Source organism: Hypanus sabinus, chromosome 3 (genome assembly GCF_030144855.1).
Source record: "Hypanus sabinus isolate sHypSab1 chromosome 3, sHypSab1.hap1, whole genome shotgun sequence".
Lineage (NCBI taxonomy): Eukaryota > Metazoa > Chordata > Chondrichthyes > Myliobatiformes > Dasyatidae > Hypanus > Hypanus sabinus.
Genome location: NC_082708.1, coordinates 5,152,248 through 5,165,694, shown reverse-complemented (window position 1 = coordinate 5,165,694; position 13,447 = coordinate 5,152,248). Strand labels below are relative to the sequence as shown.

General features: G+C 43.3%; 1 protein-coding gene across 4 annotated transcripts in view; it reads right to left on the bottom strand.

Annotated features, from left to right (window-relative positions):
* LOC132390999 (E3 ubiquitin ligase RNF121) overlaps window positions 1–13,447 on the bottom strand; it is a 103,408-nt gene that overhangs the window by 71,750 nt on the left and 18,211 nt on the right. For all 4 annotated transcript variants that reach the window (XM_059963591.1, XM_059963592.1, XM_059963594.1 and 1 more), the window contains one exon: window positions 1,012–1,153. In XM_059963591.1, the coding sequence (XP_059819574.1) occupies window positions 1,012–1,153 (142 nt within the window). The remainder of the gene's footprint in view (window positions 1–1,011; window positions 1,154–13,447) is intronic.

Sequence of the window (13,447 nt, the reverse complement as noted above, 5' to 3'; positions counted from 1 at the left end):
TGCAGTGAGTCTGCAGAAAGACTTAGGAGATTGGGCAAAACAGTGGCATATGGAATATAGTCTAGGAAAGTGTATGGTCATTCACTTTGGTAGAAGGAATAGAGGTATAGACAATTTTTTTAAGAGAGGAAAAAACTCAGAAATCCTTGTGCAGGATTCCCTAAAGATTAATTCGCAGGTTCAGTAGTAAGAAAGGCAAATGCAATGTTAGCATTCATTTTGAGAGGATTAGAATATAAAAGCAAGAAAATGATCGAGAGATTTTATAAGGCATTAGACAGACCACACTTGGGGTATCTCATTGAAACATACTGAATATTGAAAGGCCTAGAGAATGGATGTTTCCTATAGTGGGTGGAAACTAGGACCAGAGGACACAGTTCAGAATAGAGGAACATCCACTTAGAACAAAGATGAGGTATTTTTTTAGTGAGAGGATGGTGAATCTGTGAAATTCATTGCCACAGATGGTTGTGGAGGCCAAGTATTTGGGTATATTGAATCAGCCATGATGGAAAAGTAGAGGAGTCTTGATGGGCCAAATGATCACATTCTACTCCAATGTCATTATCTACCATCATGGCCACTGGCCTCCCCAGCATCAAGGATATCTTCAAAAGGTGATGCCTCAAAAAGGTGGCATCCATCATTAAGAACCTTGATCACTCAGGGCATACCCTCTTCTCAGTATTACCATCAAGGTGGGGGTAAAGGAGCCTGAGAACACACAAACAACATTTTAGGAATAGTTGCCTCCCCTCCACCATCAGATTTCTGAATCTACAATGAACACACAAACACGACCACAGTATTCCCCCCTTTTTTTTGCATTACTTATACAAGCTTTGATACACATCTTATTGTTATTTACAGTTTTTCTATTATGTATGCAATGTACTGCTGCCACAAAGCAGCAAATTTCACGACATATGCCAGTGCTAAAAACTTAATTCTGAATCTGATTATCTCTGAAGGCAGAGAACAGAGAAACAAAAGTAAATCTATCCTTACATTGTAGGATCTGGGATGCCTTTGTTTCCACTGGACCAGAAGAATCTGTGCCACCACCAAAGTAACAATGAGGATGAGCACCATCTCCGCGTGCATCGCTTCGTGCCCACGGTGCTTGGCATGCATCCGTGCATGTTCCACCCTGAAATGAAGCAGAATACGGTCAACAGCCAGAAACCGATGTCTATCCAGCCCACCAGACTGCCTTCAATCTCAGTGAGACAGGAACTACATGTCCTTTAACACCCAGCACATGCCCTCTTCTCATTACTACCATCACGGAGGAGGTAAAGGAGCCTGAAAACTCACAATGTTTTAGGAACAGTTTCTTTCTCTCTGCCATTAGATTTCTGACCGGTTCACGAACACATGAATACTACCTCACTCTTTTTTTATATTCAAGTCTTATTGTAACTCCGCCATGGACGGTTCCAAGTCCGGCTGTGAAAGGAGGAGAGTTGAGCATGGGGCTAGCAACCCCATTCCATAAAAACCCAGAGCTACAGAAACACCAACAGAACCTCCAAAGAACTCGTCCCTGGGAGAGGAAGGATCTTCACCTAGAAGACAGATGAAGTCGTGGGGTGAAAGCGGAAGCCTCAGGGCCGATGAATCTTGTATCAGCCTACGGCTAAGGACTCTGGCAAGCTGCTCTTGGAGACCTATTCCCCAGTAGGGGCGATGGGCTTCAGGAGTCTTAAGGTAATTATTTTTTAATGTATTGCACTGAATTGCTTTCTCAAACAGATTTCATGACCTACAGTCACACATAAATTTATTTAAGAGGAAGTTAGATATGGCCCTTGTGGCTAAAGGGATCAGGGGGTATGGAGAGAAAGCAGGTACAGGGTTCTGAGTTGGATGATCAGCCATGATCATACTGAATGGCAGTGCAGGCTCGAAGGGCCGAATGGCCTACTCCTGCACCAATTTTCTATGTTTCTATAACTATACCGTATGTGCTGTGTGTGACTAGATGTACTGTGTTTTGTACCTTGGCCCCCGGGGGGGGAGGGGAGAGGAAGGAGGAGGCTGGGATGATCCTTTATTCACATCCAGAAGTTTAGAATCACACAGGAACAGGCCTTTTAGCCCACAATGTTGTACTGTATTAATTAAGCTAATGACTTCTAATTTAACTAATCTCCTCTGTCTGCACATGGTCCATATCCCTCTATTTCTTGCATTTTAATTTGCCCGATCAAAGGGCTTCTTAAATGTCACTTTCATACCTGCCTCCACCACCAACTCTGGCAGTCATCCACCACTTTGCTTCAAAACTTCCTGGTGCACAAATCTCCTGATCTTTCCCTCTCGCCTTAACTGTACGCCCTCTAGTATTAGACACTTCGACCCTGGGAAAGAGACTCTGACTGTCTGTTCTTATCTATTCCTCTCATAAATTTTACACAGCACTTCTATCAGGTCTCCTCTCAGCCTCTGCTACTGCAGATAAAACAAACCATTTCTCCATCCACCTTGGGTCCAGGATGCCCTTTGATCTGGTAAACCTACACAGCACTCTCTCCAAAGTTTCCACGTCCTTTCTATGACGGAGCATCTAGATTTGATTGGGGAACTGCTTTGCTGAGTACCTTTCCTCTTTCTCTCAACTCCACCCCTCAACCTCCCCCTCCATCTGTCCATCATGCTTCACCCCCTCCTTGGTCCACCAGTCACTTACTGGCCTTGGTTTCACTCCATCACCTCTCCTCTTTATTCCAGCCATACTCCCTCTCCACTCAGCCTGATATAAAGTCTTTACTCAAACCGTCAACAATTACTCTCCCCACCAAATCCCCCACACCCACATTTTATATTGCTGTTCCAGATTACTGTCTCGTTTTATATCTCTGTGTCAGTTCTGTATCTCTCACTGTCCAATGCCACCTGACCTGCAAGTGCTTCTAGCATTTGTTGTTCTTGTTATTTGTGGTGATAGAGTCTTAGATAGGATGATGATAAAAATTGGAAGGCTATGTGGGAGGGATGGGTTAGGTTGATCTTGGAGCAGATTAAAAGGTCTGCACAACATTGTGATGTAATATTCTACGTCTTCTCATTGCTGCAATTGCTTACAATGTGCAGGAGTCTGAAGACACAGTCAGTGATCCAAAAACAGCTTCTTCCCCTCTAAATTGTCTGTGAACTTATGAACACCAACTCATTATTCCTTATTTGGACTTTTTATGGCAACTTCGAAATTTTTATATCTTGCACCTGCACTTCTGCACAAATCAGCAAATTTCACAACTTTACATGACTGCTATTGGCTTTGCTTGCCTCACTCTTTCATTTCATTTGTGTAGTCTGGCTTGCAGGGCAAAGGCCAATGACCTCACTTCCATAGTTTTACTATCTCTCATCAGCGACACCATTTCATTGCATCAGAGAAATTCTTTTGATTTATTGATTTAGAGATACAATGTGGAACTGGCCCTTCTGGCCAGCTGAGCCACACTGCCCGATGACCCACCTGTTTAACCTTACAATTTACAATGACCAATTAACCTACTAACCAGCATGTCCCTGGATTGTGGGAGGAAACCGGAGCACCTGGAAGAAACCCTCGCAATCACAGGAAGTTCTTATACAGGACACCAGAACTGAACTCCAAACTCTGACGCCCCGAGCTGTAATAATGTTGTGCTAATTGCTACACTATCATTATTCTACTCACTGCTTTCCACCACTTTTTCTCTAAGCTGCACTTAACATCTGAAATGTTACTCATTTCTCTTTCCACAAAAGCTACCTGACCTGCTGAGAGTTCATAGCATGTTCTGTTTCATTGACATTATCTCTTCGGTCTGCTCAATCTAATTCACTTGCTGTGCATCCTGACTTAGACCATAACAAATAGGAGAATTAAGGCATTTGACCCATTGCGTCTGCTCCGTCATTTCAACACAGCTAATCCAATTTTCCTCTCAGACCCAATCTCCTGCTTTCCACCTGTATCCCTTCATGCCCTGACCAATCAAGAATCTATCAACCTCTGTCTTAAATATAAATAAAGACTTGGCCTCCACAGCTGACTGTGGCAAAGAATTCCAAAGATTCACAGCTCTCTGACTAAAATTCTTCCTCATCTTTGTTTTAAAAGGACACTCCTCTATTCCGAGACTGTAACTTCTGGTCTTAGACTCTCCCACCATTGGAAACATCTTCTCCACATCCACTCTATCAAGGCCTATCACTATTCAACACGTTTCAGTGAGGTCACCCCTCATTCTTCTGAATTCTAGTGAATACAGGCCCAAAGCATCAAATACTCTTCAAGTGACAAACCAATCAATCCTGGAATCATTTTCGAGAATCTCCTTTGAACCCTTTCCAGTTTCAGCACATCCTTTCTAAGGGGTCCAAAACTGCTCACAATACTCCAACTGAGGCCTCACCAGTGCTTTATAAAGTTTCAACTTTACACCTTGGCTTTTGAAATGAATGCTACAGTCTCAACCTGCAAATTAACCTCTAGGGAATCCTGCACAAGGACTCCCAAGTCCCACTGTGTCTCAGATTTTTGTATTTCCTCTCCACTTGAGAAATAATCAACCCTTTCTACCGACGGGCATGACCATACATTTCCTGACACTATATTCCATCTGCCATTTCTTTGACCATTCCCCTAATCCAAGTCCTTCTGTAACCTACTTCCTCAAAACTACCTACCCCTCCACCTATCTTCATATTGTTTGCCAACTTTGCAACAAACCATCAATTCCACCTTTGAAATCATTGACAAATAACTTAGAAAGAATTGGACCCAACACAGACCCCTGTGGAACACCACGAGTCTCCAGCAGCCAACCAGAAAAGTCTCCCTTCATCCCACTCTTTGCCTCCTGCCAATCAGGTACTGTTTTATCCATGCCAGAATCTTTCCTTAATACCGAGAGGTAACCTGCAGCTACAGAGGACACTGGTCAGACCTCACTTGGAGTACTGTGCTCAATTCTGGTCGCCTCACTACAGGAAGGATGTAGAAACTATAGAAAGTGTGCAGAGGAGATTTATAAGAATGTTGCCTGGATTGGGGAGCATACCTTATGAGAACAGGTTGAGTGAACTTGGCCCTTTCTCCTTGGAGCGATGGAGGATGAGAGGTTACCTGATGGAGGTGTATAAGATAATGAGAGGCATTGATCATGTGGATAGTCAGAGGCTTTTTCCCAGGGCTGAAATGGCTAGCATGAGAGGGCACAGTTTTAAGGTGCTTGGAAGTAGGTACAGAGGAGAAGTCAGGGGTAAGTTTTTTTTTAAAACACAGAGAATGGGAGTGCATGGAATGGCTTGCTGGCGGCAGTGGAGGTGAAAACGATAGGGTCTTTTAAGAGACTCCTGGATGGATACATGCTTAGAAAAATAGGAGTTATGGGTAAGCCTAGGTAGTTCTAAAGTAAGGACATGTTCTGCACAGCTTTGTGGGCCGAAGGGCCTGTATTGTGCTGTAGGTTTTCTATGCTTCTACATCATGGGCTTATAGCTTTTTAAGCAGCCTCATGTGTGGCACCTAGTCAAAGGCCTTCTGAAAATCCAAGTACACATCAACTGATTCTCCTTTTTCTATCCTGCTGGCTATTTCTTCAAATAATTTCAACAGATTTGTTGGCAAGATTTCCCCTTGAGGAAACTATGCTGACGATGGCCTATTTTATCATGTGCCTCCAAGTACCCAGAGACCTCATCCTTAATAATCACTCCTACATCTTCCCAACCATTGAGGTCAGAGTAACTCGCCTATAGTTTCCTTTCTTCTGCCTCCCTCCCATTGAAGAGTGCCGTGACATTTGTAATTTTCCAGTGTTCTGGAACCATTCCCAAATCTGTTATTCTTGAAAGGATCATTAACCAGTGCCTCTACAAAGTCTTTAGTCAGCGCTTTCAGAACTCTGGGGTGTACACCATCTGGACCAGGTGACTTACAATGTCTATAAAAAAATATTCAACCCCCTTGGAAATTTTCATATTTTATTGTTTTTAACACTGAAACACAGTGGGTTTAACTTGGCTTTTTTGACACTGATCAACAGAAGAAGTCTCTTTGGTGTCAAAGATCTCTCTAAAGTGATCGAAATTAATTACAAATATAAAACAAAATAATTGATTGCTAAATATTCACCCCCTTCAAGTCAATATTTAGTAGATGTACCTTTGGCAACAAATATAGCCTCAAGTCTGTGTGGATGGGTCTCTATCAACTTTGCACATCTGAACACTGCAATTTTTTCCCATTCTTCTTTACAAAAATGCTCAAACTCTGTCAGATTGCATGGGGATCGTGAGTGAACAGCCCTTTTCAAGTCCAGCCATAAATTCTCTATTTGACTAAGGTCCGGACTCTGACTTGGTCACTCCAAGACATTAACTTTGTTGTTTTTAAGCCATTCCTGTGTAGCTTTGGTTTTATGCTTGGGCTCATTGTCCTGCTGGAAAACAAATTTCCCCCGAAATTGCAGCTCTCTTGCAGACTGCATCGGGTTTCCTTGTATTTTGCCGCATTCATTTTACTTTCTCCCTTCACAAGCCTTCCAGGGCCTGCTGCAGTGAAGCATCCCCACAGCATGACGCTGCCACCTCCATGCTTCATGGTAGGGGTGATGTGTTTTTGGTGATGTGCAGTGTTTGGCTTATGCCAATCATACCGTTTATTCTGATGGCCAAAAAGCTCAATTTTGGTTTCATCAGATCATAGAACCTTCTTCCAGTTGACTTCAGAGTCACCCACATGCCTTCCGGCAAACTCTAGCTGAGATTTCATGTGAGTTTTATTTCAGCAGTGCCTTTCTCTTTGCCACTCTCCCATAAAGCTGCAACTGGTGAGGCACCCAGGCAACAGTTGTATGCACAGTCTCTCAATCTCAGCCACTGAAGTTTCTAGTTCCCTTCTTGCACGGTCACTCAGCTTTTGAGGATGGCCTGCACTATATGCAGATTTACAGCTGTGCCAAATTCATTCCATTTTTTGATGATTGACTTCAAGTCAAGTCAACTTTTATTGTCATTCCGACCATAACTGCTGGTACAGTGCATAGTAAAAATGAGACGGTGTTTTTCAGGACCATGGTTTACATGACACAGTACAAAAAACTAGACTGAACTACGTAATAAAAAATATAACACAGAGAAAGCTATACTACAGACCTATACTGGACTGCATAAAGTGCATAAAAACAGTGCAGACATTACAATAAATAATAAACAGGACAGTAGGACAAGGTGTCAGTCCAGGCTTTGGGTATTGAGGAGTCTGATAGCTTGGGGGAAGAAACTGTTATATAGTCTGGTTGTAAGAGCCCAAATGCTTCGGTGCCTTTTCTCAGACGGCAGGAGGGAGAAGAGATTGTATGAGGGTTGCATGGAGTCCTTCATAATGCTGTTTCCTTTGCGGATGCAGCATGTAGTGTAAATGTCCGTGATGGCGGGAAGAGAGACCCCGATGATCTTCTCAGCTGACCTCACTATCCGCTGCAGGGTCTTGCAATTCGAGATGGTGTAATTTCCGAGCCAGGCACTGATGCAGTTGCTCAGGACGCTCTCAATACAACCCTTGTAGAATATGATGAGGATGGGGGGTGGGAGATGGACTTTCCTCAGCCTTTGCAAAAAGTAGAGATGCTGCTGGGCTTTCTTTGCTATGGAGCTGGTGTTGAGGGACCAGGTGAGATTCTCCGTTAGGTGAACACCAAGAAATTTGGTGCTCTTTACGATCTCTACCGAGGAGCCATCAATGTTCAGCAGGGAGTGGTCGCTCCGTGCCCTCCTGAAGTCAACAACCATCTCTTTTGTTTTGTTCACATAAAGAGACAGGTTGTTGGCTCTGCACCAGTCCGTTAGCCACTGCACCTCTTCTCTATAAGCTGACTCGTCATTCTTGCTGATGAGACCCACCACAGTGGTGTCATTGGTGAACTTGATGATATGGTTCGAGCTGTGTGTTGCAGCACAGTCGTGGGTCAGCAGAGTGAACAGCAGTGGACTGAGCACGCAGCCCTGGGGAGCCCCCGAGCTCAGCGTGATGGTGTTGGAGATGCTGCTCTCGATCCGGACTGACTAAGATCTCCCAGTCAGGAAATCTAGGATCCAGTTGCAGAGGGAGGTGCTCGGGCCCAGTAGGCTCAGCTTTCCAATCAGTTTCTGAGGGATGATTGTGTTGAATGCTGAACTAAAGTCTATGAACAGCATCCGAACGTATGTATCTTTTTTGTCCAGGTGGGTTAGGGCCAGGTGGAGGGTGGTGGCAATGTTATCATCTGTTGAATGGTTGGGACGGTACGCAAACCGCAGGGGGTCCAGTGAAGGGGGCAGCAGGGTCTTGATATGCCTCATGACGAGCCTCTTGAAACTTAACTGTTCTCCAAGAGATATTCAATGCCTTGAAAGTTTTCTGACTTGTGCTTTTCAATAATCTCTTCATGGAGTTGCTTGGAATGTTCTCGTCTTTGTCTAGTTTTTGCCAGGATACTGACTCACCAGCAGCTGGACCTTCCAGATACAGGTGTACTTTTACTACAATCAATTGAAATGCCTGGAATATACACAGCCCTCCAAAAATGATCTTTTGACTAATTATGTGACTTCTAAAACCAATTAGCTACACCTGTGATGATTTGGTATGTCATATTAAAGTGGGGTGAATAATTAGAAACATAGAAACACAACAGCACAATATAGGCCCTTCGGCCCACAATGCTGTGCTGAACATGTACTTACTTTAGAAATTACCTAGGGTTACTCATAGCCCTTTATTTTTTCTAAGCTCTGTGCATTTCTCTAGGAGTCTCTTAAAAGACCCTATCATATCTACTTCCACCACCATCGCCGGCAGCCCATTCCATGTACTCAACACTCTCTGCCCCTGACATTTCCTCTGTACCTACTTCCAAGTACCTTAAAACTATGCCCTCTATTCTTTTTAAAAAAAATTATTTATTTAAATTAATTTTTTTTTAAATTAAAAAACTATGCCCTCTCATGATAGCAATTTCAGCCCTGGGAAAAAGCCTCTGACTATCCATATGATTGATGCCTCTCACCATCTTACACACCTCTATCAGGTCACCTCTCATCCTCCGTCGCTCCAAGACAAAAGGCTGAGTTTACTCAACCTATTCTCATAAGGCATGCTCCCCAATCCAGGCAACATCCTTGTAAATCTCCTCTGCACCCTTTCTATAGTTCCCACATCCTTCCTGTAGTGAGGTGACCAGAAATGAGCACAATAATCCAAGTGGGGTCTGACCAGGGTCCTATATAGCTATAACATTACCTCTCCGCTCTTTAAACTTAATCCCATGGTCGATGAAGGCCAATATACCGTATATCTTCTTAACCACAGAGTCAACCTGTGCAGCAGCTTTGAATGTCCTATGGACACTGACCCCAAGATCCCTCTGATCCTCCACACTGCCGTGTCTTATCATTAATACTATATTCTGCCATCATATTTGACCTACCAAAATGAACCACCTCACACTTATCTGGGTTGAAATCCATCTGCCACTTCTCAGCCCAGTTTTGCATCCTTTCAATGTCCCACTGTAACCTTTGACAGCCATCCACACTAATCCACAACACCCCCAAATCTTTGTGTCATGAGCAAATTTACTAACCCATCCCTCCACTTCCTCATCCAGGCCATTTATAAAAATCACAAAGAGGAGGAGTCCCAGAACAGATCCCTGAGGATCTGGTCAGGGATCCCAATCCCTGAGTGATCAGTGACCACTGATCTGGTCACTGACCTCCATGCAGAATATGACCCGTCTACAACCACTCTTTGCCTTCTGTGGGCAAGCCAGTTCTGGATCCACAAAGCACAGCCCCTTGGATCCCATGCCTTCTTACTTTCTCAATAAGTCTTGCATGGGGTACCTTATCAAAAGCCTTGCTGAAATCCATATACACAACACCTACTGCCTTACCTTCATCAATGTGTTTAGTCACATCCTAAAAAAAATCAATCAGGCTCATAAGGCATGACCTGCCTTTGACAAAGCCATGCTGACTATTCTTAATCATATTATGCCTCTTCAAATGTTCATAAATCTTGCCTCTCAGGATCTTCTCCATCAACTTACCAACCACTGAACTAAGACTCACTGGTCTATAATTTCCTGGACTATCTCTACTCTCCTTCTTGAATAAGGGAACAACATCTCCAACCGTCCAGAACCTCTTCCGCCCCCATTGATGATGCAAAGATCAATGCCAGAGGCTCAGCAATCTCCTCCCTCGCCTCCCACGGTAGCCAAGGGTACATTTCATCCGGTCCCGGAGACTTATCTGACTTGATGCTTCCCAAAAGCTCCAGCACATCCTCTTTCTTAATGTCTATATGCTCAAGCTTTACAGTCTGCTGTAAGTCATCCCTATAATCACCAAGATCCTTTTCTGTAATAAATACTGAAGCAAAGTATTCATTATGTACCTCTGCTACCTCCTGCAGTTCCATACGCACTTCTCCACTGTCACACTTGACTGTCTCACGTCTTATCCTCTTGCTCTTCACATACTTGTAGAATGCCTTGGGTTTTCCTTTATCCTGTTCGCCAAGACCTTCTCATGGCCCTTTATGGCTCTCCTAATTTCATTCTTAAGCTCCTTCCTATTAGCCTTATAATCTTCTAGATCTCTAACATTACCTAGCTCTCTGAACCTTTGGTAAGTTTTTCTTCTCTTCTTGACTAGATTTATTACAGCCTTTGCACACCATGGTTCCTGTACCCTACCATAACTTCCCTGTCTCTTTGGAACATACCTATGCAGAACCCCACACAAATATCGCCTGAATATTTGCCATATTTCTTCCGTACTTTTCCCCGAGAACATCTATTTCCAATTTATGCTTCCAAGTTCCTGCCTGATAGCTTCACATTTCCCCTAACTCCAATTAAACACTTTCCTAACTTGTCTGTTCCTATCCCTCTCCATTGCAATGGTAAAGGAGATAGAATTCTGATCACTATCTCCAAAATGTTCTCCCACTGAAAGACCCGACACCTGACCAGGTTCATTTCCCAATACCAGATCAAATACATCTTCTCCTCTTGTAGGTTTATCTACTTATTGTGTCAGGAAACCTTCCTGAACATACCTAAAAAACTCTACCCCATCTAAACTCCTTGCTCTAGGGAGATGATAATCAATACTTGGGAAATTAAAATCTCCCATCACGACAGCCCTGTTATTATTACACCTTTCCAGAATCTCTTTCTATCTGCTGCTTGATGACCCTGTGGTGACATTGGGTGATCTATAAAAACACCCAGTAGAGTTATTGACTCCTTCCTGTTTCTAACTTCCACCCACAGAGACTCAGTAGACAATCCCTCCATGACTTCATCCTCTTATGCAGCAGTGCCATGCTCCCACCTCTTTGGCCTCGTTCCCTGTCCTTTCTGAAACATCCAAAGCCTGGCACTCGAAGTAACCATTCCCGCCCCTCAGCCATCCAAGTCTCTGTAATGGCCACAACATCACAGCTCTAAGTACTGATCCATGCTCTAAGCTCATCCACTTTGTTCATGATGCTTCTTGCATTAAAATAGACACATCTCAAACCACTGGTCTGAGTGTATCCCTTCTCTACCAGCTGCCCATCCTCCCTCTCACACTGTCTCCAAGCCAACCATTCCTTTCTCAGCTTCTTCAGTTTGGTTCCCACCCCCCAGCAATTCTAGTTTAAACTCTCTCCAATAGCCTTAGCAAACCTCCCTGCCAGGATATTGGTTCTCCTCTGATTCAATTGCAACCTGTCCTTTTTGTACAGGTCAGACCTGCCCCAACAGAGGTCTCAATGATCCAGAAATCTGAATCCCTGCCCCATGCTCCAATCCCTCAGCCACGTATTTATCCCACACCTCACTCTATTCCTATAGTCTCTGTCGTGTGGCACAGGCAGTAATCCCAAGATTACTACCTTTGAGGTCCTGCTTCTCAATTTCCTTCCTAACTCCCTGTAGTCTGTTTTCACAACCTCCTTCCTTTGCCTACCTACGTCATTGGTAGCAATATGTACCACGACCTCTGGCTATTCACCTTCCCACTTCAGGATTTGGTGGATGCGATCAGAAACTATAGGAATAGAGTGAGGTGTGGGATAAATACGTGGCTGAGGGATTGGAGCATGGGGCAGGGATTCAGATTTCTGGATCATTGAGACCTCTGTTGGGGCAGGTCTGACCTGTACAAAAAGGACAGGTTGCAATTGAATCTGAAGCAGTGTCTCTCCCTTTCATGCCTGAACCTTGCCTGCTATTTAACTCACGATTGGTGCTTCAGTTATAGCTGCTGATAGGCCATGTACAATGGTCTAACGCACTAGAAGCTTCTTTTTTAAATAACCACAGCTGACCTGTGACAAACCCCTCTTGGTAAAGCTCTATTGACGCCGCAGATAGGCCATATACAATTATGCAATCAATTACTTTCTGTTTTATACTTGTAATTAATTTAGATCACTTTATATTATCTGTTTTCACTTCGACATGAAAGAGTCTTTTTCTGTTGATCAACGTCAAAAAAGCCAAATTAAACCCATAGCGATTCAATGTTGTAAAACAATAAAACACCAAAACTTCCAAAAAAAAGTGGGGGGGGGGGGGGGGGAGTAAACACTTTATGGGCACTGTATCTACCTTCAAGACTTTCAGCTTCCCAAGAATCTCCTCTCTAATTATGGTAACTTTACGTACATCACGTCCCTTATCACCTAAAACTTCCACCATTCTGCTAGTGTCTTCCACAGTGAAGAATGTTGCAAAAAAACTTCACCCACCTCAACCCTGAACTGATTCCACAACCAACGGGCTCACTTTTAAGACTCTACAATCATGTTCTCAGTATTATTTAGATACTTACTTCATTATTATTATTATTATAATTATTAGTTTGTCTTTTTTTGCTTATTGTTGGTCAGGTTTTGTTTCTGTGTAACTTTGCATTGATTCTATTGTATCTCTTTGTTCCACTGTAAATGCCTGCAAGACAATGAAACTCAGGTAGTGTACTTCAATAATAAATTTACTTTGAACTTAGAATCAGTAAGTTCATGGCCATTCCCATATTGTAGTTTCACTTTGTTCGATGAATAATCTTAGCTTTATTTGATTTAGCAGCATCTCTATGAGTGAATTTAGACCCCTAGAAATTGAAACAGCTCACCTGCAGAAGGGGTTCACCAGGATGTTGCCTGGATTAAAGGGTATGAGCTATGAGGAGAGGTTGGAGAAAGTTGGATTGTTTTCTCTGGAGAGGCTGAAAGATCTGTTAAGAGGTTTACAAGATTACGAGAGGCATAGATAGAGTTGACAGACGGCATCTTTTTATCAAGACTGAAATGTTTAATACCAAAGGGCATGCATTTAAGGTGAGAGGGGGTAATTTCAAAGGAGATGTGAGGAGCAAGTTTATTCCTGGAATGTGCTACATG